The sequence below is a fragment of the Manis javanica genome, chromosome 4 (genome assembly GCF_040802235.1).
Source record: "Manis javanica isolate MJ-LG chromosome 4, MJ_LKY, whole genome shotgun sequence".
Lineage (NCBI taxonomy): Eukaryota > Metazoa > Chordata > Mammalia > Pholidota > Manidae > Manis > Manis javanica.
The window spans coordinates 162,154,661-162,182,450 of record NC_133159.1 but is presented as its reverse complement, the minus strand read 5'-3'; the positions used below and the strand labels follow the sequence as shown (position 1 = coordinate 162,182,450).

Here is a 27,790-nt window from a genome sequence, read left to right as displayed (position 1 = left end):
CCAGAGCGCTACATGAAACACTGCCTATGACTGTGTGTGAATTCTACTGCGATCTTGGTTTTAAAAATATTTACACTGAAATATTAATTTTTCTCCCAGTTCCCATTAAATGAATGCTAGAAAGTCCTAAAGGGGTGGATTCAGGCAGACTGGGCTGACGTACCTGGAGAAGACTTAAATTGGTTGAGAAAACCAAGATTTCAATGGTGATTGGTCTGGTCTAGGCGGAGAGCATCACTGAGAGGCCGTGGAGAATGCTACCTTGGAGCCCTCTGTGAAAAGCAGGAGTCTGTCAGCAGCAGGGCTCCTGGTTCTTCAAGACAACTGGGGAGAGGGCAGGACAGCAACCTAAAGGAACTTGGAGCGCTCACGGGGAAGGACATTTTTTCCCTTCAAGTCATATTCATGGCTCCCCACCCACCTGCAGCTCAGTCTCCACACTGGCGGTGGGACCCCAAGTCACATCTGACTGTCAGCATCAGGTGGATCCTTCATTACAAAAGAAAACAAAATAAAACAAAACACACCCCTCTCTGGAAAAAAGAAGTTAGCTTTCGTCAAGAGATTTCCTGACCACCATAACTCACTGTAGTGTTTTTTTTTTTATTTGCCAAACTTGCTGGTTCCTTTTCAGTAGTACGTTAGCACCGAGGCTTTAGACTTCTGCAAGTGGTATTTTCTGTCGTGTGATGTTAACATGATGCCAAGCAATCACTAAGTCTCAAGAAACTACAAGTTTGTAAAGTATTGCAGCAACAAAAACAGCAATCAACAACAGAAAAAAAAAAAAAAAAAAAAGGAAGAGGACCTGCACATGCAGCAAAACCTACAGTGGTGCTGAGGGTTAGTCAGCCCTGGTAAAGTCACAGGCTCAGTGACTCCTGGCTCACTCGGCAACTAAGCACTTAAATAACGGGCTATTCTACTTGTAAACAGGAAACCCCATAAACCAAAAGGGGGTAATCGATTTATGTCTAAGTAGTGTGATGAGAATTCCAGGAGATGGTGGTCTGTAAATACGGCATCATTCAAATACCTCTGGCCTTTGATTTGTATTGGCTACATGTCTTTGTTTTTGTATAAACAAAGTAAAAGTACTGTTTGGGGTCTTGGAAGTTAACAGAGCTTAGCTCAGCTAGGATGACGTATCACAGCATAAGCAACAAAACGTCAGGATATACATAGGCTTCATCTCCTCACTCTGCTACTGAACATACCCGTCATATGAACTTTCAGGGGCCCCTCTCACCCTTTTTGTCTTCCCCTTTGGAGGCTTACAAGTTTGACAATGTAATTTCCACAAAACTTGGGATCTCCTGAAGCACCTCCATCTCACCATACCACAAAGAAGGCACAATTGAATGGACCAAAAAAAAAAAAAAAAAAAAAATCCCTGACAAGCTTGCAGCATTCAGAAAAAGAATTAGGTTGTCTTCTACTCTCTGAAAGAGTCAATGCAACCCTTTAGTGTTCATGGATTTCCACTTTTTTCCTACTCCAAATGAGGCCAATTTAATAAACAAAAGTCAGACAAAATACATTTATTTAATAACCAAAATACATTGGTGAGGGGATACAGGTGTGTTTCCATAATAACTTGTTTTAGCATATGCTGGCTGCTGTGAGCGGCTCATAAGAACCTGGGGTATATAGAGAAAGGCTTTAGATCTTTTCACAAATTTCTTAGGATAGACTTGTCCAAAAGTGATGAGTCAAGCCACGTTGCTGAATTGTTTTTGCAGTTTTCAGAAAATACCCCCTATCTAACCAGTTTCTTTTTACCACGTGCACTGTATGTGTGTGTGTGTGTGCATATTTAATAAACACACATACACACCAATTCCCCTTTACATAAAATTTCCCCAAAAGTTAAAAACAAAACAAAGCACAAAACCTGACAGCTAAATACTATGACATCCCAATTAGTAAATACAAAACAGAACGCTTTACAAAAATGAATAAAATATACCATCTGTACTCAGCTTCCACATGGTAGCACCCAAGCGAGGAGGCTGCTTGTGATGATGTCTACAGGGAGTTTCCTTTGCTGGACTGTTCCAGCAGAATGGCCATTCTCAATTATTTTGATTTGGTTGTTGATCCATTGATTATTTAGGAGCATGTTGTTAAGCCTCCATGTGTTTGTGACCCTTTTTGCTTTCTTTGTGCAATTTATTCCTAGTTTTATGCCTTTGTGGTCTGAGAAGTTGGTTGGTAGAATTTCAATCTTTTTGAATTTACTGAGGCTCTTTTTGTGGCCTAGTATGTGGTCTATTTTGGAGAGTGCTCCATGTGCACTTGAGAAGAATGTGTATCCTGTTGCTTTTGGGTATAGAGTTCCATAGATGTCTATTAGGTCCATCTGTTCTAGTGTGTTGTTCAGTGCCTCTGTGTCCTTACTTGTTTTCTGTCTGGTGGATCTGTCCTTTTGAGTGAGTGGTGTGTTGAAGTCTCCTAAAATGAATGCACTGCATTCTATTTCCTCCTTTAATTCTGTTAGTATTTGTTTCACATATGTTGGTGCTCCTGTGTTGGGTGCATAGATGTTTATAATGGTGATATTCTCTTGTTGGACTGAGCCCTTTATCATTATATAATGTCCTTCTTTATCTCTTGTGACTTTCTTTGTTTTGAAGTCTATTTTGTCTGATACTAGTACTGCAACACCTTCTTGTTTGCATGAAATATCTTTCTCCATCCCTTGACTTTTAGTCTGTGCATGTCTTTGGGTTTGAGGTGAGTCTCTTGTAAGCAGCATATAGATGGGTCTTGCTTTTTTATCCATTCTATTACTCTGTGTCTTTTGATTGGTGCATTCAGTCCATTTACACTTACAGTGATTATTGAAAGATATGTACTTATTGCCATTGCAGGATTTAGGTTTTGGTTACCAAAGGTTCAAGGTTAGCTTCTTTACTATCTTACTGTCTAACTTCACTCACTTATTAAGCTATCATAAACACAGTCTGATGATTCTTCATTTCTCTCCCTTCTTATTCCTCCTCCTCCATTCTTTGTATGTTAGGTATTTTTTTTCTGTGTGTGTGTGTGTGTGTGTGTGTGTGTGTGTGTGTGTATGTGTGTGTGCTCTTTTGTGTTTCCTTTGACTGCTTTTGTGGGTAGTTGATTTTGGTTTTTGCCTTTAGTTAGTAATTGATTGGTCCGCTTTCTTTGCTGTGATTTTATTTTCTCTGGTGACATCTGTTTAGCCTTTCCCTCAATTTTTGCTTTTCTGGGAATTGTTTAATCCCTCCTTCATATTTAAATGATAATCGTGCTGGATATAGTATCCTTCATTCAAGGCCCTTCTCTTTCATTGCATTAAATATATCATGCCATTCTCTTCTGGCCTGTAAGGTTTCTGTTGAGAAGTCTGATGATAACCTGAAGGGTTTTCTTTTGTAGGTGACTTTTTTTCTCTCTCTGGCTGCCTTTAGTACTCTGTCCTTGTCCTTCATCTCTGCCATTTTAATTATTATGTGTCTTGGTCTTGTCCTCCTTGGGTCCCTTGTGTTGGGAGTTCTGTGTGCTTCCATGGTCTGAGAGGCTATTTCCTCCCCCAGTTTGGGGAAGTTTTCAGCAATTATTTCTTCAAAGACACTTTTTATCCCTTTTTCTCTCTCCTCTTCTGGTACCCCTATAATGTGGATATTGTTCCATTTTGATTGGTCACATAGTTCTCTCAATATTCTTTCACTCCTGGAGATCCTTTTATCTCTCTCTGTGTCAGCTTCTCTGCGTTCCTGTTCATTGATTTCTATTCCATTAATGGCCTCTTGCATCTCGTCCATTCCGCTTTTAAGTCCTTCCGGAGATTGTTTTATTTCTGTGTTCTCCCTCCTTAGCTCTTGCATATTTCTCTGCAAGTCCATCAGCATGGTTATGACCTTTATTTTGAATTCTTTTTCAGGAAGATTGGTTAAATCTATCTCCTCAGATTCCCTCTCAGGGGAGGATGGATGTCTGGCTTAGTCTGGTCTGTATCAAATTCTTCTGCCTTTTCATGGTGATAGAGGTAGTCGTAGGCACTTGGCATGTGTGTCAGCTGGGAGATCAAAGTCCCTTTCCACTTGCTCCTGGCCTTCCTTTCCTGGGAGAACGGTGACCCTTAGTGGCTTTTACTGGGCAGCTGCGTGCAGATGGGGTCTCTGATTCTTGCCCCGCTACTGTGGAGTAAGCTCCGTGCGGTTGCTGTGGGCGTGGCCACTTTTAGGCTGCTGCTCTGCTGTGGTGGGGCCGCGCCAGAGGGGGAGTGGGCGGGAGGCTGTTTATCACTGTGGGGGGCCGCCAAGCTATGTTGTCGCCCAGGGGGTTGGGGCACCTGGAGTTCCTGGGGATTCCCAGCTGCTGGGCTGTATGCCGGGATGCCTCCATCCAGCTGTGAGGCCCCTGTCCCTTTAAGACCTTCAAAAAGCACACGCTTTTCTTTTGTCCCAGGTGCGCCGGCCGTGGGGACCCGCTCGCAGGTTTTACTGTTCAGTTTCCCTAGTATCCAGCACACCACGCACTGTGTGTCCATGCTCTGGTGCGGATGGCTAGGGCTGGGTATTTAGCAGTCCTGGGCTCCCTCTGGTCCTGCTAGGCCACGGCTTGTATCTTATCCCCTTCGTGAGGCACTGGGTTCTCGCAGATGTAGATGTAGCCTGGCTATTGTACTGTATCTTCTGGTCTCTGTTTTAGGAATGGTTGTATTTGTTGTATTTTCAAAAATATATATGTTTTTGGGAGGAGACTTCTGCTGTCCTACTCACACCGCCATCTTGGCTCCTCCTCACCATTCTCAATTATTAGGTCATGTGTAAGACATGTGTGACCCATTGGATATTTGTCAAGTGACACTGGTGCTTCTGTTCATGCCCTGTTCCGTTCATCCCCCGGCAGCTGTCTGCCTCAGAACCCGAAGGCTATTGCGAACTCACATACTGCTACCTCGGGGTACCCCATGCATTGGCTCAGAAGGGTGACCTGCATCGCTGGGGACCCACCTTGTATTGGATGGCCCCAGGCTTGTGGTAGGCCACCTATGGGATGCACCCTGTGAGGAGCTCCGGGGGGGGTTTGGCTGAATGCCTCAGGGGCAAGGTTAGAGAGGTCGTTTCCAAAACCTAGTCCCTCGCTTTCAGATTTGAAAGCTTTCATCTCTTTTGCTCGACGCTCTAGCAGGCTTCGTATTCTTTCACTGCACTCATTCTGAAATGTCAATATCTCTTCTTCCATCTGTTGTGGGTTGGTGGGGGGAAGCAAAAAGAAAGCTCATTTATTTTAAAAAATATATAAACTACAGAAGCAATAATTATTCTGGTTTAAAGTGAATCATAAAAATGTCCACTCTGGCTATTTTAAAGGATGTACATTTAAAAATCAAAGAGATGTACTGTAGGAATCATATATAACTTATATTGCTAAAATGTGTAAAATTAAGTTCTTAAAAGCAAAGGTAATAATCTCTATTGAAATAATAAATCAAGGCAATTATCATGAATGGCTACCAAAACCATTAGGTAAAAAGATTGAAAAAGAAAATGTGTAAGGAGAATGTAGCCTTATTAGATACACCGTAAGGTCACTCTAATGTAATAAATATGGTATTGGTGTAGGAACCAGTAATTAGTAAAATAGAAACAGAATGAAGTTTGTAAGTTTTTAATGCAGGACAAAAGCACTAATTAATTTAATGGGAAAAACAACACAGGCACAAGTGGCTAACCATCTGGAAGAAAATAAAAATGGAATCTCATCTGATACCATATTCCAGAAAGATCAGAGCATTAAGTGAAAAACAAACAGAAACCATAAAGTTTCCATTAGAAAGTTAGGAGACTCTATGTACTTAGAAATCAGTGGTTGGGTAGCCGTCAGAATCAGTTTTGGACAACTCAAAGGTTTACAAATATATATAGCTGACTAGAAATAGTTTTAGTGTGAAAAAATACATAATAGTCAATGACAATGGGAAGAAGTTGATGGAGAAATTGTTGATGAATGAGAATATCTGAGCCCACTCATCAAATATGACTTCAAAGTGGGACAACTAGACATTATATAGCTTTTGATGTGATGCAAAAGGAAGTGTAACACAGTAACCCTTATGAACATTCCTCGCAAAAATTTTTAAAAGGAAAAAAATTAATGTAAATGTAATCATGCCCCTAGATCTAATGACCAGTTTACAGGAAATGCAAAGTAAAGAGGAATGCATTAAATGACACCATGAGGATGGAATCAGCCAAATTCAAATGTGAGAATTCCTACAAAGCAAATGACCCAGTCCACAGTAATAAAAAAAAAAGGGCACAGGAGACTAAAAGGCTTAAAAGACAATCAAATGCAACGTCTACACCATGTTTGGGCCCCAATCTAAATAAACCAAGAAGACCTTTTTTTAGATACAAAGGGAAATCTAAGTATGGACTGAGTATTAGGTAATCTTAAACATTTATTATAATTTTGTTAGTTAACACAATGGAATTATGACTATGTTGAAGTAAAAGAGTCCTTATTTCCTTATCTGTGTTTGCAGTGAAATGATTCTATGCTGGGATTTGCTTTAAAATATTTCAGATACTCTGCCCCCTATCCTGCTCCCCTAAAAAGCTGCATGTGGAGTTGGGAAACAGATGAAATATAAGCAAGATACTGATAGCTGTTGAAGTTGCGTAATGAGTATTTGGGGACTTCATTGTACTAGTTCTTAATAATTTCACTAATACTTTTTGTTTGAAAATTTCCATGATACAAAGTTTTTAAAAAATAGGAAATAAAGAGTATTTGCAAAGAAGTATTAAATTAGGTTTTAAGATATGTGAGGACTTACGCCAATAGTCATTGTTCTCTACACAGAAATCTAGCTCAACAAATGTGCTTAATTTTTATGTATCTTTTTTTTATACTAAGTTATCATTGATATACAATCTTATGAAGGTTTCACATGAGCAACATTTTGGTTACAACATTTACCCATATTATCAAGTCCCCTCTTATGTATCTTTTTTAAAGTGCCCTTTTAAAAACACACAATTTAGCATGGAAACACCTGGAGGACCTGGAGGACAATTCTTGTTTCATTTGGAGGCTGAAAGCAATCTTCAAACAGAATTATTACACATCTAGAAACAACTAACATTCTCTCTGGTTCCACCTCTATTTTCAGATGACTGTTTCTTATCTGTACAACCAGTAGGCACAAAGTACAGAAAATACAGATGTTACAATGTTTTCAAATCATACCATGGGTATATCACTGCCTTGGTAGTTGCCAACTGACTGACCCCAAACTACTTTATAGTCATGCACTTCACTTGAAATATAAACATGAGCCCTAAAAATCAAGCAGCAACTCAAAGCACTGTAGATTTATTCCACTGTTTCTTTTATTATTTTTAATACTAAATCTTATGCATGTCTATTATCAAATACAAACCACCACAACCAATCTACCATATTAAAAGAGCCATTATAAGTATTAGTTCAACTCACTTTAAGTGTGATTTGTCTTTATTTTATTCAACACCTCATAAGCATTTTTCCACATTAATACTATTTTTATAGCCATTATTTAAATGGTTGAGTAAGATTTTATTAAGTGGCTTGGTCATAAGCACTTAATTATTTTACATGGTTAGGTGTTTAAAACCATTATAAACTATGCCATAATTAACATATTTATGCATATTGCTTTTCCTGTATTCAGGATTTCTTTTCTCTAAATTCTCTAAATTCTTTGCTTAACATTTTCAAAGATCATTGATATACTTCCAAATTGCTTTCCAAAATGCATTAACAATGTATGAGAGTGCCACTGCACTTCTGGCAATGGTATCAGCCCTATGCCAACATTTTACCTGGTTTCGTAGAACATAAAGGCCTTAGTTCATATATTGAAATGACTACACCTAAGATACTAATTAGCACTCTTTAACTCGGAGCCACTAGGTGGAGCTAAAAATAGAAATAAAACAGTACCAATACTTCTCTCATGACACTGTTACTGAAATACTATAGGTTTCTCTTTTAGTGATAATTTTGAAGCATAAGAGATGGAACTTTAGATTCAATTTTAAATATGCAAGTTGAAATCAGGCAGATTTATGAATTCTGTACATGGGACAACTACATTTTTCTAAAAATTTGTATGTGTTTCTGTCTTCCCACCTTGAATGAGAAACACAATTGAGATAATTTTTAGAGGCAAGTACCTCTTAAAGGAGCCAGTAATGAAGACAGCTGTGCCACAGAAATAGCAACACCTTATTTTGGTGGAGTTTTTAAGAACATTTATTTTTAATAGAAATGAGGTATTCTATTTTTAATCACAAGAACTGTAGAAAGTAGAGGAAAATCTATGCGCCAATTAATGGTCCAGAAGCGATGACAATTTTTAACAGACAAAACCATTAGGCATGTGTTAACTTACAATGGACCTAAGACATGCCAGCTGCTGGGAACTTATGGCTCAGGAATTCTGGAACAGAGCATTCAATCCTGGATACAAGTGGTATTCTACTACTTCTCAAAACAAATGCCTTTCCTCTCTTTCTTTCTCAAAAGCTTATACCCTTTGTTCTTTCTTCAACACACACACACACATACAGCCTCAGTACCTTAAAGGACACAAGTGAATTTAGGGATTCTAGTTCTAATATATATGACAAAGAGTAAGTAAAATAAATAAAGCTACATCTAGAAATATTTTCAGCCTGACACTTCATCTGTGTAAAACTGGTCTTACCTTCTCTTTTCTAGTAATGCATCAATCTGTACAGTTTCAGACCAGGGATGAATGAATAAAGTATATTCCTGATCCCTTTTCCTTGTCTCTCTCAAGCAATTACTAAAGTTTTTTCCTTCACTATCCAAGTTTCTCTCCAATTTCTTTAGGTACAACTAGGTACACAAAAGAAGGGAGGAAGACGGAGCCAGAGCTATCCTTTTACAATTCAACTGTCTTCACATAACTCCACATCATTCCTCTAGTAATTCCTACTTAAGTATATATATTCCTTTAATACATCACACTCATTAATTTTAAGGTTCATTACTGAATCAGTAATTTTAAAGAAAAAGAAAACACTACCAAAACTAGAATTAAGGAAATATGGTATTGTGAAAACAATCTAATGCCACCTCTGTCATCAAGAAAATATATTTATGAAATGATTTTGATGAAAGCAAATCCTGGCACAATTACTTTTTTCTATTACGCATACCTGTTGTTTCAAGAGTGCCTTGCGGAGGGAGACCCTCCGTTTCAGCTCCCGAAGCTCTTGAGCGTGTTGTGCCTCAGCCTGCATTTTGATCTTGCTCTGAAGTTCAGTCAACAGCTCCAGTTCCTGCTGCAGCTGCGTTTTCAAAGCCTGGCACTCTGCCTCCTGCGCTTCATCCAAATGCGGCTGAAAGAGAAAGAAAACATACATCCTCCTGTGAGCTACCTTCTCATGACCTATGGAAAGGAGGACGTGTAAGTTAAGGCAGACTACTCTTCTATAGGGCACAACCGTTCTCTTTTACATCTTGGAGTAAACATCTCTGGAAAAGGAAAACACAGCAACCAATGACGGCATTATAAGAATAAAGCTGTCATAAGCTATTTGGATGATGCCTAAATAATCATTATTTTTTAAAGGAAAACGGAATCTGATTGATGTAAGACTGGGAATGTCTTCTCTCCAATGGAAATAACTACAGAACAGGGACAAGCATGCCACAGCTTATGGGCCAAATCTGAACAGCTACCTGATTTTTTGTTTTTGTTTTTCAATAGTCCACTAATTAGGAATGGTTTTTTACATTCTGAAATGGTCACATTTTAAATGGCTATGTAAATACCCACATAATAACCTCAGTTTTTCCTCCTAAAATATTTACTATCTGGCCCATTAAGAAAAAGTCTGTAAACTGACATAGCAATTATTTTGTGCCTGCACTCAAATGTGACCATCTGGATTCCCGGTAAAGCGCTACTTTTTGAACCCTGCTTAACAAAGCTGCTTCTCCAATCTTGATGCACTGTTGGTATACGTACTAAACCTCTGCAAGGCACCAGCAGAGAGCCTATGTGGAACCTCATGACCAAGTGTATCAAAGAGAATTACATATGCATCCTGCATATTTCCAAGCAATGCTGAGAACAAGAAGAATATGGACCACCTTCACTATTTCCCAAGGTACAGCAGCATTTTCATCTCCAACTTAATATTTCAATTGTTGGGATTTTATTTGGGTGGTGGAAGGAAAGGGGCACTAAATTTGTTTTGCCTAAGTAAAATAAACTTACAGCTCGAGTGGAGAGCATTTCATTAATGTGGTCATACTGCTCAGTTAAGATGGCTAAGTTTTGGGTCTGCTTCTCCTTAGGCTTTACTCTTTAGCACCACAAGCAAAAACCTGGAAGTCAGCTAACTAATCTTTCAAAGGTCAAAGAAAAGTTATGAGGCAAGAGAAGGGACAACCCTTCTTGTGGAAATGGTAACAGACATGAACTACATAAACATTTTTGAGATAAAATAATTTGAGTTCAGAAACAGAATAACTCTGGCTTTAAGTCACAGGTTAATAATTCTATGAACTCAAGTTTCAATAAAATGTAGTAAGATGTGCTATATTTCATAAGGTATAGCCATCAAGCCTACGAGTAACAACACTCATTTCCTACACAAAGGCAGAACCTACAGTTGAAATTATTTACCTCAATATATATACTGCCAGATATTGAATGGTTGACTAAGTGTGCAAATGCGTGTATGACCAAACACTCTTGTCAAGGAACTAGTTCCCACTCTTTGCTCCCATACTACAAAATCAAATATATATCCTTTTCTGCATTTTACACCAATTGAGGTACTAAGTCATAGTCATGTACCTTTATTCTGTGAAGGGTCAAGAAATGTCTAGCTAGAAAGACAAACTCTTGGTTTAGTTACGCTTAGCACTGCCCTTAAATCCTGCCCTTGGTTAATAAAATTCCTCCAAGTTAGCCAGAAATGGAACAGTGAAATTTAGAATTCTCTTCTGACTTTGTGTAACCACCTCCATTCTTTAAAAAACTTTTAAGTATTCAAATATATTGCCAAGAAAACTATAGACACTCCATATCACTAGCTAATGACAAAAAGGAATGCCCTGGAAAATTTTTTCAACAAGATTAATACTTATACCAAGAATAAACTATATTCCTCAATGTTTCCCCCAAGTGAAAGCAGGATAAACATGTTCCAGTTGTTTCTTAATCACTTAATACTGACAAAACGTCACCTAATGGCAGATGAAGAAATGGCAGATAAACAATAGGTGTTTACCCAAGTCATTCCTCAGAAATGGTGCCCCAATGTCTACAAATACTGTCAGCTCACCTAAGTGTGCAAACTGAAGTCCTCCTATCCCCCTTAAAGTCTTAGAGAAAGTTGGAATAGTTGCAACTATTGAAGTTGAACTACTACATAGTAAATACAAATTTATCTTAAAAAGTTGCAACTATTACTTACATAAATGAAATGACATGATGTTAAAATAGTCTGTTTTCTCCAAGAAGGGACTAGGGTTACCAAAAAGGAAGGGATTGGGGAGTGTGGGTGGGGAGGGAGGGAGAAGGGGATTAAGGGGCACTATTATTAGCACTCACAATGTAGTGGGGTCATGGGGCACGCAGCACAGCGCGGAGAAGACAGTACTAACTCTATAGTGTCTTACTACGCTGATGGACAGTGACTGCAGTGGGTTGGGGGGGACTTCATAGTATGAGTGAATGTTGAAACCACAATGTTGCTCATGTGAAACCTTCTTAAGATTGTTTATCAATGATACCTTAATTTAAAAAAAAGAGTCTATTTTGTTCAAATTGGGCAAGTAGATAGATATATACAACTAAGAGGAACATGGTGATTTTCTTTCCCACTGAAGTAACAGAACAATTTCTTTTACGGAAAATCTTGAGCTTATGTATCATGAGAAGGACGTTTTCTATCTGAAGTCTGCCTATGACTGTGAGACATTATTTTTCCCCTTGATTTTTTAACAGTATCTGAAAATCAGACTAGTGTCTCCAAGCTTTCAAACGGAGAAGGGGGCCACAACAGGGAACCAAAAGGAAGGGTTAAACAGCAAACAACTAACCTATTCCAAGCCCCAGAGAAATGAAGTCCTATCAGATTCATGGTCTGACCAAAGAAAACTAAACAAGCTTTCAGTTCGGTTTACTTCTGGGTGCTGCTCACTTTAAAACTGTAATTCATTTTATAGACATGCTTTAAATATCTTTTGGTGAGAACCTCTACTATGTAACCACTACAAAGACAAAATAAATCTGGAAAATCATTATGAATTCTGATTGTGATAAGCATTAACTAATGATGGTTATGAGGGTAGTCAACGTACGAGCCACTCTGTAAACGATGTTCATTAGCTGTTTTGAAGATACAGCAAAGTATAAAATTTTACTTAGACTCACAAGAAAGGATAAATATTAGCTTTGCTTCTGTGTTTTGTTCAGGACAACTTGTATGAATGGAGTTGAATAGGAATCGGAGACACCACTAGGTAAGGTTTAGCTTCTGGTTTGGACACAGATTACTTCTGTGAGTGAATTTCACTTGACTTCAGGAGAGTTATTCAGGTAAGTGTTACCTGATAGTTTTATAGTTAAATTGTCAGAGATCGAAAAAGAGGGTAAAGGAGATACCGTGAAACCGGGCTTCATTGGATGTAAACACAAGTTTACAATGCGGAGACATGTACAGATTAACTGAGGTACTACTGTGGGTGACAACATATATAGTGGGTCATTTTGGTTTTTTGTTTATTAAGATTCATGTGATTATACTTCACGTATTTATTACAAGTTATAAAATTAGAAAATTCCTTGGAATTGTTAACTCTGGTTGATTTTGGTAGAGGGGGCTGGACCAGGTGGCCTAAAGAACAAGGAGAGGGAAACCTTTAAGTTTATAATACATACACTTTGGCATCTTTTGAATTTTGTATCATATAAATAAATTTCTCTATCAAAGCAAATACAAAATTTAAAGTCCTTTGATATGATATATCACCAACACTTGTCTTTCCTTATTTGTCTACAAGAGAGCATGTAATACCTCCTTCACTCTGATGTACTAATTAAAAAAATACACTCCAACTACACATGCCCCGGTCTTACCTATGTTACCAAACACAGAAAGAATGGGAGTAACAGTGTGATAATTCCACTATTCCTCTAAAGATGAGTATTGACAATGAAGGGAGAGGGGGTAAAAAGGCGTTTTTCATTCACTGGTTTCTGTACTAATTAAGAACTTACCGCCTCTTTTGGATACAAATCACATTCAGAGGAAATAAGATTCCAAAACTATAAAACTTGGAACAACAGAGAGAAGGCAGCAGGTTAGGATGTTGATATGTAGATTGCAGTATCAACACTGGACATTTGGGTACACTTAAAATGAGAATTTTGAATCTTATTTATGACACTTTCTACAGTTAAAAAGTTCTGGCCATTTTTTTGGTACTCTGCTGAGAAATACACAAGCTGAAGTCTGCAGCTATAGACCCTCTACACCAATACTAACCAAATATGCTTAAAATGAAAAGAAAAAAGCTTATTCAATTTCTTTATGACAGACATCTGGCTTAGACTTTTACTGTTTACATGTGCCTTTTATGTGTTGTCCTTTGCCAAGAAGCTTAGGCTAAAGGTACCTTCAGACTCTTAGGCTGCTGTCGAGCCTGCATGACGTGCTTCCGCCTTAGTTCTCGCTCTCTCCGCTTATTACGCTCCAGCTGGTCAGTGAGCTCGGCTTGATGCTGCAGTCTCATCAACTCACAGCGCATCTTCTGCACTGTGTTGAGGTGGCGGAACTCCAGTTCTTGCGTGGATTTATGCTGTCGCAGTAACATTGCATGCTCTAAGTCCTTTTGAGCCTGCCTTTTATTTAATTCCTAATCCATAAAAAAAGACAAAGGCATAATTTGATGATGTACAATGCCAGGAGAAAAAAAATCCTAAGAAACAGAATAACCAGGATATAGATGTAATTCTCTGATTCAGTAATGACTGCACAGTGAATATTAGAGTTTTATTACTGGAACTGTAGAAAATGGGCAATTTAGTAGCACAATTGCCTTATCTGTTCATTTACTATTTATACTACTTTTAGCAATAAGCTTAAGACATATCACATCTGTCCCAAGAGACTTAATGTCCTTTCTACTCTCTTTCCGTCATTTATGTTTCCTAATTTTGTATCTGAACAGGATTTCTAAGTCATCCTTTGACTTTCTTCAGAGTATACATTCAATTCTACTACATGCAGTGTACCCAGTATAGTGCAGGGGTTAGGAACACAAGACTCTAGGGCTAGGCTGCCTGCTTTCGAAATCCTGGCTCTGCTACTGACAAGCAGTGAGTCCTTGGGTTAATTACTTAAACTCTCTGTGCTTCCATTTCATTACTTCTCAAATGGAGACCATAACACAGCTGTTTCATAAAATTAACGTGAGGGTGAAATGAGTTCATACGGGGAAAGCTGTCAGAATACCTGCCTCATGATCAATAAATGTTACTACAATTTTTTTCAGTTTAAAAGATCAAATGTACAACACACACACATACACTCACACACTCTCTCTCTTTTACTATGTAGAAGGGAAGTCAGACGTGCCCCCTTTGCCTCCGCTGCCCCTTCTCCAGGGGCCAACATTTGGTGCATATGTTTCCCAACCTTCCCCACGCTTATCGTGACACAACTATTACACAAAAACATACAGTTTTAAAATTGAATAACAATATATATTATAGGCATATAATATGCTTGCTTTACCTAAAAATATAATGGACAAATACAGATTTTTAAAGAAATTTTTATTGGAAGCTTCTGCTTTCTGATGCCATAGTTTTTCTACTTTTTGCTTTATGACAAATTTTCAATAAACATCTACACATGATACACCATATAATTATGTTACTATTTCTTTAGGATAGAATTCTAGAAGCGGATTCGGTGGGTAGAAGATACATGCAAATTAAATTGTTAAAGCTGCTGAATTATGCTCCAAAATGGCAGTATCAATTTATATTCTTACCAACATTGACCACTTTCCATGCCACTACTAGGACTCATCAATTTTTTAGACTGATCTTATCTAATTGATGCAATTGTCTTAACTTGAATTTATTAGTGAATTTGAATAATTATGTTATACTTGAAGTTTATTTTAAGCCACTCTTGAAAATAAATTGATCTATGCTCATAGGCATACCTGATAATGAGTACCGTTGTTTTCATTGGCATAAGTTTCTACATATTCCCAATGAATAATTTAATGTTTATAAAATTATGTTAAATGGTAGTATATACCTCATGGCACCCATTTTGGATGAAAAGGCATAAGTTATCCAATTAATTTTCTCATATTAAAAATTAACAGTTCTTTCATTCGTGGATTTAATATTTATTAAATATTTATTTAATACATATTTATTGAATACCTATTATGGGCCAGCCACTAGCTACAAGGCCTGGATATATCTAGCCACTGGATATAAAAGCCCTGAACAGAACCTGGGACTTGATCTAATTTCCATTCTACTTGGGGAGAGAGAGATCCCCATAAAAAGTGTGTGCACATATGTGTGTATGTGTGTGTGTGGTGTGTGTGTGTGTGAGAGAGAGAGAGAGGAGTGCAAGAATATTTAAAGAAGGGAGGAGGATTTGGAGATCAGAATTGAGGAGATATGAAGTGAGGGAGAAGGTGAATCGTGTGGGTTGGGTTTCCAGGGAAGAAGGACTTAGGCAAAGGCAAGCAGAGGTGCTCTAAGGCCCTGAGGGTGGGATGTGACTGACATATTTTCAGGAAGATTCTAATTTCACACCATTTAAACATACCTCCCTGAGAAGGTCCTGCTCCAAGTTATGGCTCCCAAGTAGCAACTTTCTTTTCAAGCAACGGCATTGCAGCTCTAGGTACCGTTTCTGATGTTGAAGAAGATTGGTCTTCTCCTCTTCTTGGAAATGCTGTATGTTCTGTTTCTGGCTTGAAAGCCATTCCTGTTTTTCTTTTCTTGGGGTGCTCTTGTTTTCATTCAGCTCCTGGCAAGATAAAAAACAACTGAGTTCAAAATACATAAAAATTAACTACATGAATATACTGTTTGATAGCTGGTAATCTTCAGTAAAAATACTTAATTTGTGCCCTCTCTCATGGGCAGGCAGGGCAATGACCTTAAAGGAGGTAGGTAGTATTTTTCTGTTTCTGGAGTTATCCATGAAGTAGGACAGAAAAGAGAAAACATACACTAGAAAACATGCACACTTTTTAGCTTTGCACAGCTATATTTAGGATGGCTCGTAGCTTTGAAAGCACGCAATGATTGGTGAATGGAGTAAAACATCTTTGTTTGAAATCCTCCCAAAAGGGGGAAGAAGACAGTGCTTTCAAGTAAAAATCACACATGAATTAAAATTAAGGTTAAAATATAGTTATGTCTCACTTCTTGGCTTTCAACAATTGAAATACTAAGTTTTTGGCAAAGTTAAGGATGGGCTCAGTATAAAAGACCAGAAATTAAATGGAAAATCAACAAAACCACAGGAAAATAGAGACCGTTTAGAATAGATTTAGTCTTCAGCACTGTAACCACTGAACAAGGCAAGACCAATGTTTTTCTACAGCATTTTAAACATCATCTCACAAACTACCTAAAAAATTTATTTATACTGGATAGGATGAGAATACTGACAATACATTCAATGATGCAAACCCAAGGATGCTAATCAATACTAGTATATTTCAACCTACAAGGCATCAACCTTGCAGAGAATATAAATCAGCCATCTTTCCTAGGTCTAAGATGATTTTTTAGAGACTGTTAACCTTATGGTTCTTCATCTGTTGTTCAAGAAAGAAACCGATGATTCATTACTTTCATTGATAAGATACTCAAACACATAAAAATAAAAAGCACATGAGCTTGTAGTTCTCAACTTAAGGATGTCAATGAGAAGACAGGGATAATACAGGCATATACAGAAAGAATCACTTGCCTATGTTTTTCAAAATCTTTGGCCAAGGAAATTTCCCACCCACTAAGACTATAGTAGGTCCCTTCCTCTATACTGATAATAATCATTCTAAATGAACACACACACACACACACACACACACACACACACACACACACACACACATGCAGACACAAAACTACCTTCTAAAAGAAAACGAGCTTATTAGTTAGACTATGAATTATATGCTTAAAGGATTATCTAAACCAACACATTCATTTATAAAACTAAAACCTGATTTCACTAGGAAACAACTATAGAACTGCATTTTGTTGGATATTTATTGACAGTTGGGAATCCTGTTTACCATCTTTTCAAATCCCATGTTCTAGTATTGAGTTTAGCTTTTAGATTACAGTAATGGGAATACATAGCAGGTTACACTCTTTAAAGTTGGAAAAATTTTATCAATGAACCTCACTCGGCAGGGTATATATAGCAAGGCTTTGTGCCACCAATGTCCTTAATAAGACTTATATATCTAATTATAGGTCAAATTCCTATACACAAGAAAGCACTGTACCAAAGAGATTATGGTTATTTTATCAAGATTAATTTATCTGCATGCTAATAATTAATTACATGGACTAAAAATTTCAGTCCATCAGTCTGTAAAAGAGGGTGTAAACTGGGGAAGTCTCGGTGGGTGGGGAATTTCCTTGGCAAAAGATTTTGAAAAACATAGCCAAATGATTCTTTGTGTATACGCCTGTATTATCTCTGTCTTCTCATTGACATCCTTCAGTTGAGAACTACAAGTTTATGTGCTTTTTATATTTATGTGTTTGAGTATCTTATCCACAAAAGTAATAAAGAATTGGTTTGTTTCTTGAATAACAGGTGAAGAACCATAAGGTCAATAGTCTCTGAAAAATCATCTTATACCTATGAAAGATGGATGATTTATATTCTCTGCAATATAATAAAGATACTATAGTTGACACAAATCATTTTCCTGTCCTGACCACTATCCTGAATAATAATCCCCTTTCAGAAATTGCCTTAGGACAACATGGCTTTCCTCACAGTTAGACTAGATCTGTGATAAAAATAAGTTCAAGAAAGCAGCACATAAAGGGCAAACACACATGAAATCCTGTAGCCATAAAGACATAATTAGCATGCTTTCCTAGTAAAGAAAATGGGATGAGAAGAAATGTCTCTTATCCTTATTCTGTGTTAAAATCAGAATAAGAACAAATTATTGTAATCTGAGCCCAAAGTAAGAAGGTATGATTTACTTTTAAAGGAAGAGATGTATGGCTCTTTTTCATAGCTAAAATATTTTTATTTCTAGTGACTCAGTTACTTAATAAGTGCTTAGGAAAGCTACTATAAATAAAAGCTTTATAAAATAATTCATATTTTAAAGAGATCACTCTTTTTAGATCCCACTCAACTGAGGATCTCAGCCATTGAAAAGTAATAGGTTATAATCAATGTCCTCACTTAAACTGGTATATTGTTAGTGGCCACAAACAAAAGAAAATTTTATCTTAATGGTTCTACGAGTAGATCAATATTGGATATAATCAGTAAGCAGGTAAGTGGCTTGAAAATTTTTATAAAGTAAATACCTCCTTAAGTTGTTCCTTTCGAAGTTTGTATTCTCTCTTCTGGGACTTCAAAAGGCTATTCAGTTCTTTCTTCTGCTCAGCCTGAATACGTTGTTGAAATTTGTTCTCCTCACTGGACATCAGTTCAGCCTATAGGAAAATTTTTAAATGGATCAAATTAGCTAAGCAGATAAGCTTCAAAGCAGCAGTTTAATACACATTAGCAAAGATATTTCCTCCCACCTAAGAATATAAAATCAGTATAATCATTACCAAAACAAGAATATCCAATAAATTATTAACAAATATTACTCAGCATCCTTATGATTTGAATTTCAGAGAAACACTAAAATGGAACTCATCTTTAAAATGCTGATCTTTTACAGGGTCAGTGTTTTCACCGTTCCCCCCCATTTAACTAGAGTACGCTGCCCGACCCCCCTCACTAATAAAACAAAACAAATGTAATTAAGTTATGACCTTTTATCTAGCTGGACTTGTGTATTAACTACTAAAAGCATACTGCTGACTGGCAGCCTTACCAACAACATGAACAGATATTCACACATATTCTGTATGTTGTATAAATTATATACTGTATTCTTACAATAAAGAAAGCTAGGAAAAAGAAAATGATCTTTAAACTGTCTCCCAAAACATTTTCCAAGACCTTTATTGAAAAAAATATGTGTATAAATGGGCCTGTGCAGTTCAAACCTGTTATTCAAGGGTGAACTATACATATTCATTGTAGAACATTTAGGAAATACAGAAAAACACAAAGAAGAAAAATCTTGCATGATTTTACCACACGGAGATAACCAATATAAACATTTTGGTGCATACCCTTCCTAATTTTTTCTAGGCATGTATAGATATTGATATAAATATATAAAACAAATCTAAAATCATATTGTACATCCTGTTTCATGAATTCCTTTCCTAAAAATGTTAGTATCTACCTGTTTACAAAGTATTCAAGAAAGTACAACACCAAACAGGATTCTAAATATTTCTATATTCTTTTGCCAAATTATTTCAAAATCAAATATTCATTTACACCAGAAATTATTTTGCTAAATTCTCTATTACTGTGAGACGGTGATTCTTCTTTTTTTGCAGACATATTTGAAGATATGGTGTAAATTTATTGAGAAGTTTACATTTTACTTGACAACTGTGATTATCAAAATAAATTGAAACTAAAGGGACACCAAGGAAATTAGAAACCAGTTTTCACAAAAGACTCCTAAAAAAATGCACCTTTATCATACAGTAGAATGATACTTATTTGTAGTAAACAAATGGGCTAAATGTGAATCTGAAACCCTCTTAATTTCTCTTAATTTAACATTCTCTGTATACTACAGTACTCTTCAATTCTTCTGATATAAAAATGCTACTATAAATTTAAGGTTTCCAAAAAGTACATAGGGAATGATAAATTTTTTTTTAGAACCTGAATCACCTACTAACTGATTTATCAAACTCCTCAGATAACCAAAGTACCCAAGGCCTAGAACAGAATACTTAACGACTTTTTTTTTCATTAAGGTATCTTTGATATACACTTATGATGGTTTCACATGAAAAATAATGTGGTTACTACATTCATCCACATATATCATCGAGTTCCCCCCATACGCCATTGCAGTCACTGCCCATCGGTGTTGTAAGATGCCACAGTCACTACATGTCCTTTCTGTGCTACACTGTCTTCCCCATGATCCCCCCACACCATGTGTACTGATCCTAATAGCCCTCAATGCCCTTCCATCTCCCTCCCCAACTGCCCTCCTGCACACCTTCCCTTTGGTAGCCGCTAGTTCCTTCTTGGGAGTTTGTGAGTCTGCTGCTTTGTTCCTTCAGTTTTGCTTCATTGTTATACTCCACAAATAAGGGAAATCATTTGGTATTTGTCTTTCTCTCCCTAACTTATTTCACTGAGCATAATACCGTCTAGCTACATCCATGTTGCTGCAAATGGTAGGATTTGTTTCTTTCTTATGGCTGAATAGTATTCCATTGTGCATATGTACCACTTCTTCTTTATCCATCCAACTACTGATGGACACTTAGGTTGCTTCCATATCTTGGCTATTGTAAATAGTGCTGTGATAAACATAAGGGTGCATGTGTCTTCTTCAATCTGACAACTTTTTTCTCTGGGTAAATTCCTAGGAGTGGAATTCACGGGCCAAATGGAATCTCTATTTTTAGTTTTTTGAGGAACCTCCATATTGCTATCCACAATGGTTGAACTAGTTTACATTCCCACCAGCAGTGTAGGAGGGATCCCCTTCCTCTGCATTCTAGCCACCATTGTTGTTCCTAGTCTTTTCGATGTTGGCCATGCTAAATGGTATGAGGTGATATCTCATTGTGCTTTTAATTTGCATTGCCCTGGTAATTAGTGATATGGAGCATCTTTTCAAGTGCCTCTTGGCCATCTGAATTTCTTCTTTGGAGAAGCATCTGTTCATATCCTGTGACCATTTTTTAATTGGGTTATTTGCTTTTTGGGTGTTGAGGTATGTGAACGCTTTACATATTTTGGATGTTAATCACTTGTCGGATATGTTGTTTACAAATATATTCTCCCATACTGTAGGATGCCTTTTTGTTCTGCTGATGGTGTCCTTTGCTGTACAGAAGCTTGATGTAGTCCCATTTGTTCATTTTTGCTTTTGTTTCCCTTGCCCAAGGAGATGCGTCCAGGAAAAAGTTGCTCATGTTTATATTCAAGAGATTTTGCGTATGTTGTCTTCTAAGAGTTTTATGGTTTCATGACTTACATTCAGGTCTTTGATCCATTTTGAATTTACTTTTGTGTATGGGTTTAGACAATAATCCAGTTTCATTCTCTTGCATGTAGCTGTCCAGTTTTGCCAACACCAGTTGTTGAAGACACTGTCATTTCCCCATTGTATGTCCATGGCTCCATTATGGTATATTAATTAACCACATTTGCTTGGGTTTATATCTGGGATCCCTAGCCTGTTCCATTGGTCTTTGGGCCTATTCTTGTGCCAGTACCAAATTGCCTTTGCAGTAGAGGTTGAAGTTGGGGAGCATAATCCGCCCCCAGCTTTATTCTTCCTTCTCATGATTGCTTTGGCTATTTGGGGTCTTCCGTGGTTCCATATGAATTTTAGAACTATTTGATCTAGTTCACTGAAAAAATGCTATTGGCATTTTGATAGGGATTGCACTGAATCGGTAGATTGCTTCAAGCAGGGTGGCCATTTTGACAATATTAATTCTTCCTATCCATGAGCAAGGGATATTATATTCCATTTATCGCTATCTTCTTTTTATTGAATGTCTTATTCAGCTTCTCACTGTTAAGTATGATGTTGGCTTTGGGTTTGTCATATGAGGCCTTTACTATGTTGAGGTACTTGCCCTCTATACTCATTTTCTTGAGATTTTTTACCATGAATGGATGTTGAACTTTGTCGATTGCTTTTTCTGCTTCTATGGAGATGATCATGTGCTTTTTCTGCTTATTTTAGTTAATGTGGTGGATGATGCTGACGGATTTTCAACTGTTGTACCATCCTTGCATCCCTGGAATAAATCGTACTTGATCATGATAGACTATCTGTTTGATATATTTTTCACTATGATTTTGTTGAGTGTTTTTGTGTCTATGTTCACCAGGGATATTGGTCTATAATTTTCTTTTTTTGTGGTGTATTTGCCTAATTTTGGAATTAGAGTGATGCTGGCCTCATAGAATGAGGGTGGAAGTATTCCCTCCTTGGCTACTTTTTGGAAAGCTTTAAGGAGGATGGGTATTAGATTTTCACTAAATGTCTGATAAAATTCAGCAGTGAAGGCATCTGCTCCAAGAGTTTTATTTTAGGTAGATTTTTATTACCAATTCAGTTTTGCTGCAGGTAATTGATCTGTTCACATTTTCTGTTCCTTTCTGGGTCTGCCAAGGAAGGTTGTACTTTTCTTGAAAGTTGTTCATTCCTTCTGGGTTATCAAGTTTCTAAGCATAAAATTTTTCACCATATTCTCTAATAATTCTTTGTATTTCTGTAGTGCCCATAGTGATTTTTCCTTTCTCATTTCTAGACACTCTTTTTTCTTGATAAGTCTGGCTAGGGGTTTTTCCATTCTGCTTATTTTCTCAAAGAACCAGCTCCTGCTTTCATTGATTCTATTGTTTTATTCTTCTCAATTTCATGTAAGCCTGCTCTAATCTTTATTATGTCCCTCTTCTACTGACTTTGGGCCTCATTTGTTCTACTTTTTCTAGTTTTGTTAATTGTGAGTTTAGACTGTTCATATCGGGTTTTTCTTCTTTCCTGAGGCAGGCCTCTATTGCAATATACTTCCCTCTTAGTACAGCCCTAGCTGCATCCCACAGATTTTGCATTGCTTGATCTGTTTTTATTTGGTCATTGATCCATTGATTATTTAGGAGCATGTTGTTAAGCCTCCATGGGTTTGTGGGTCTTTTCATTTTCTTTGAGTAATTTATTTCTAGTTTCATACCTTTGTGGCCTGAGAAGCTGGTTGGTTCAATTTCAATATTTTTGTATTTACTGACATTCTTTTTTGTAGTCTAGTATATAATCGATTCTTGAAAATGTTCCATGTGCACCTGAGAAGAATGTGTATCCTGTGGCTTTTGGGTGGAGCATTCTGTAGATATCTGTTAGGTCCATCTGTTCTAATGTGTTGTTCAGTACCTCTGTTTCCTTACTTATTTTCGGTCTGGTTGATCTGTACTTTGGAGTGAGTGGTGTGTTGAATTCTCCTAAAATGAATGCATTGCATTCTATTTCCTCTTTTAATACTGTTAGTATCTGTTTCACATATGTAGGTATTCCTGTGTTGGGTGCATAGATACTTATAATGGTTATATCCTCTTGTTGGACTGATCCCTTTATCATTATGTAATGTCCTTCTTTGTCTCTTGTGGCTTTCTTTGTTTTGAAGTCTACTTTGTCTGATACAAGTACTGTAACTCCTGCTTTTTTCTGTTAGTTGCATGAAATATCTTTTTCCATCCCTTCACTTTTAGTCTGTGTATGTCTTCGGGGTTGAGGTGAGTCTCTTTTAGGTGGCATATAGATGGGACTTGCTTTTTTATCCATCATATTGACTCTGTGTCTTTTGATTGGTGCATTCAGTCCATTTACATTTAGGGTGATTATCAAATAGGTATGTACTTATTGCCATTGCAGGCTTTAGACTCGTGGTTACCAACGGTTCAAGGAAAACTTCCTTACTATCTAAGAGTCTAGGCTCACTTAGTGTGCTATTACAAATACAATCTAAAGGTTCTTTTTTTTCCTCCTCCTTTTTCTTCCTCCTCCATTCTTTATATATTAAGTACCATATTCTGTACTCTTTGTCTATCCCTTAACCTACTTTGGGATAGTTGATTTAATTTTGCATTTGCTTAGTAATTAATTGTTCTGCTTTCTTTAATGAGGTTTTATTACCTCTGGTGACAGCTATTTAGCCTTAGGAACACTTCCGTCTATAGCAGTCCATCCAAGATACACTGCAGAGACAGTTTGTGGGAGGTAAATACTCTCAGCTTTTGCTTATCCGGAAATTGTTTGATACCCTCCTTCAATGTTAAATGATAATCTTGCCAGATAGAGTACTCTTGCTTCTGCTTCACTGCATTAAATATATCATGCCACTCCCTTCTGACCTGTAAGGTTTCTGCTGAGAAGTCTGATGACAGCCTGATGGGTTTTCCTCTGTATGTGATCCTTTCTCTCTCTCTGGCTTCTTTTAATACTCTGTCCTTACCCTTGATCTTTGCCATTTTAATTATTATATGTTTTGGTGTTGTCTATCTTGTCTCCCTTGTGTTGAGAGATCTGTGCACCTCCATGGCCTGAGAGACTATCTCCTTCCCCAGATTGGGGAAGTTTTCAGCAATTACCTCCTCAAAGACACTTTCCCTTTTCCTCTCTCTTCTTCTTCTGATACCCCTATAACACGAATATTGTTCTGGTTGGATTGGTCACACAGTTCTCTCAATATTCTTTCACTCCTAGAGATCTTTTTTTCTGTGCCTCAGCTTCTTTGCATTCCTCTTCTTCAATTTTTTTCATTTATCGTCTCCTCGACCATATCTAATCTGCTTTTAAATCCCCACATTGTATTCCATAATGAATGGATCTCTGTTCTGGATTTGTTCCTGCATTCTTGAGTATTTTTCTGTACCTGCATGGATGTGTTTATGATTTTTTTAATCTCTTTTAGGAAGATTGATGAGTTCATTTTCACTTGACCTCTTTTCTGGTGTTTTGGGGATTTTGGTTTCAACCAGGTTCCTTCGACATTTCATATTTGTATGTGGCACCATCTAGGACCCTGAAGGTGTACTGCCTGCAATTACTTAGCCCATGGAGCCATGTCAGGGGTCTCAGAGGAGCGGCGCTCGTGACTGGGGGTTGGGAAGAGCTGTTTCCTGCTTCCCAGATACTGTATGTCTCTACACAGCCAGACTAGTCAACCAAACACACAGGTGTAACCCTCTATGCTTTGCATTTGTAACTGCTGTAGGCAGGACCTCCCTCGGGCTGGACTGATGCCAGGGCAGGGGCAGATGGTTTGTAAGCCAGTGCCAGCTTGCCAGAAGGTGCAGCAGGCTGCATATCATGGTGGAAGGCCTCGGAGCTGTATAGCCAGCCAGGGGGATGGAGTGCCTGAAGTTCCTGAAAAGTTCCCAACCTGCTGGGCAGAGTGCACCTGAACAGTTTTGTCTACCTGTCCTTTTTCTTGAGCAGCAAGCCCTGTGCAATATTTGCCCATTTAGTAGCCCTCTCACTGTTAGGAAGTCTCTCATACTGCCTGCCTTTCTTTTCTCCCAGAGCAGCTGGATGTGAATCCCTGTTTTCCACAACAGCTGGAATCTCAGTCTGTCCAAGCATTCTTCCTGTCTTAGCTTTCCAACCCCACTGATCTCCAGAGCACCATGTAATATAGGTTCTTGCTCCCACAGCAGATCTCCAGGGCTGGGTGTTCAGCAGTCCTAGGCCTCCACCCTGTCTCCACTCCATTTCTCTTCCTTCTGCCAGTGAGCTGGGGTGGGAGAAGAGCATGGGCCCCCCAGATCATGGCTTTGGTATGTTACGTTTTTTGAGGTCTGTTCTTTTCTCCAGGTGTAAGAAGTCTGGTGCTGCCTTCTTTCCTGTTGATCTTTTAGGGTTAGTTGTATTAACAATATTTTCATATTATATGTGGTTTTGGGAGGAGGCCTCTGTCTCACCTCTCACGTCGTCATCTTTAATCTGATCTACCTGACTTTAATCACTGTTACATGATAAAACTATCAAGTTATCAGGACATAATTCCGTATCTACTGGTTCCCGACCCAGCACTTGATATTTAACCTATTATGTACATATTTTTCCCTTTCCCCATTTGATTTGCTTGGTTCTGGGGAACAGATACCCTAACATCAAAATGCCATCTTGGTTAATTTTGAAATAGCCACAAGTTAGAATAGATACATTAGTAATACTGGTCAACTACCTCTTTTTCCACAGCAGCCTGATGTTTCTTGATCAGTTTCTTCATTTTTGCAGCAAAGTTGTTACGCTGCATTTCAAGATCTTTCTCTAACCTGAGATGATGCTTATCCATCTCAGCCTTCAGCTTATCTTTCAGAGACATCAGCTGTTTCTGATGCTCAAGTTTTCTGAGCTCATGTTCTTCCATTTCCCTTGTAACCTACAACAATGGAGAGGAAAGAATGAAATAAAGCAAAACCTTTTTCTTTCAAAACCATCTTAGACCAGTCTACTATCAACTAAGTAGGTAATTCATGTAGGAGATCCCAGTCAACAGCTTCTAATAAAATTTCATCTGAAAAAGCAGACAAGCTAGCTGGTTCTAAAATTAAAATGGGAATGTAAAGCACCCAGAATAGCCAAAATTTTGAGGGGATATGAAAAGTTGGTAGATTTAAATTCAGTAATCAAAACAGTGCAGTATTGGTATGAGGACAGGCTGAAGAGAGCAAAGGAACACACTGAAATCTGGAAACAGACCCACATATATTCAGCCAATTGATTTACTACCAAAAAGTCAAGTTAATTCAAAGAGGAAAGGAAAGTGTTTTTAACAAATCCTGCTGTAACACCTGGTTCTCTGTATTCTAAATAAATAAATGCTTAATCATGCTATACACAGAAATTAACTTGACAAGAGTCACTTGACATAAACCTAAAATCCAGAATCAGAGAGCAGGAGAAAACACAGAATATTATCATGACCTTGGGGTCAGCAAATGTTTCTTGGGTAGGACACAAAAAACACTGGTTATAATGAAAAAAATGTACAAACTGGATTCTCAAACAGAGGCAAAATTCAGATAATGTAAGATTAACCATTTAAAGTGAACAATTCAGTAGCATTTAGTATATTCATGATGTTCTGCAACCACTGCCCCATTGTAAAGAAAAAAATGTACAAACTGGATTCTCAGAGACAAAATTTATATAATGTAGGATTAATCATTTAAAGTAAACAATTCAATAGTATTTAGTATATTCATGATGTTCTGCAAGACTGCCCGTATCTAGTTACAAAACATATATAATACTTCAGAAGAAAACCCTGTATGTTTTAAGCAGTTGCTCCCCCATCTCCCCTTCTGGTAACCACCAATCTATTTTCTGTCTATGGATTTATCTATTTTGGATGTTTCATATACTATGTGACCTGCTGTATCTGGCTTCTTTCACCTAGCATGTTTCCAAGGTTCATCCATATTGTACAGGATGCAACAGTACTTCGTTTCTTTTTATGGTGAATAATATTCCACTGTATGCCCATACCCTCATTTGTTTATCCATTTATTTGTTGCTGGACCTGTGTGTTGTTTCCACCTTTTGGCTATTGTGAATACTGCTCTTGTGAACATTTGTGTATATGCATTTGTTTAAGTACCTGCTTTCAATTGTTTTGGGTATATATCTAGGAGTAGAATTGCTGAGTCATGGGGAAATGCTATGTTTAACTTTTTGAGAAATCATCAACTGTTTACCACAGCAGCTGACATTTTACATTCTTACCAGCAATATATAGCAGGAGTTCCAATTTCTCCACGTGCTCTCTAGTTGTTATTTTCCATCTTTGTTTTTGTTTTTCTCTCTTAATAGCTAACCACCTAACAAAACAGCAGCAGACTCACACAGT

General features: G+C 37.5%; 1 protein-coding gene and 1 long non-coding RNA gene across 5 annotated transcripts in view; one reads left to right on the top strand and one right to left on the bottom strand.

Moving 5' to 3' along the window:
* Positions 1–27,790, bottom strand: part of LOC140849153 (serine/threonine-protein kinase TAO1-like) — a 66,776-nt gene that overhangs the window by 19,702 nt on the left and 19,284 nt on the right. The window contains exons 10-15 of one of the 2 annotated variants that reach the window (XM_073235652.1): positions 26,123–26,320; positions 18,626–18,754; positions 15,873–16,076; positions 13,687–13,926; positions 9,207–9,389; positions 1,527–5,217 (exon numbers count right to left, since the gene is read on the bottom strand). In XM_073235652.1, the coding sequence (XP_073091753.1) occupies positions 4,891–5,217; positions 9,207–9,389; positions 13,687–13,926; positions 15,873–16,076; positions 18,626–18,754; positions 26,123–26,320 (1,281 nt within the window). In that variant the 3' untranslated portion in view covers positions 1,527–4,890. Of the gene's footprint in view, positions 1–1,526; positions 5,218–9,206; positions 9,390–13,686; positions 13,927–15,872; positions 16,077–18,625; positions 18,755–26,122; positions 26,321–27,790 lie in introns of those variants that run through there. The other variant, XM_073235653.1, reaches the window with a different exon arrangement.
* Positions 9,373–27,790, top strand: part of LOC140849154 (uncharacterized) — a 33,537-nt gene continuing 15,119 nt past the window's right edge. For 2 of the 3 annotated variants that reach the window (XR_012130785.1, XR_012130787.1), the window contains exons 1-2: positions 9,373–10,163; positions 12,485–12,531. This is a non-coding gene — a long non-coding RNA (uncharacterized lncRNA). Of the gene's footprint in view, positions 10,164–12,484; positions 12,608–27,790 lie in introns of all 3 variants that reach the window. The other variant, XR_012130786.1, reaches the window with a different exon arrangement.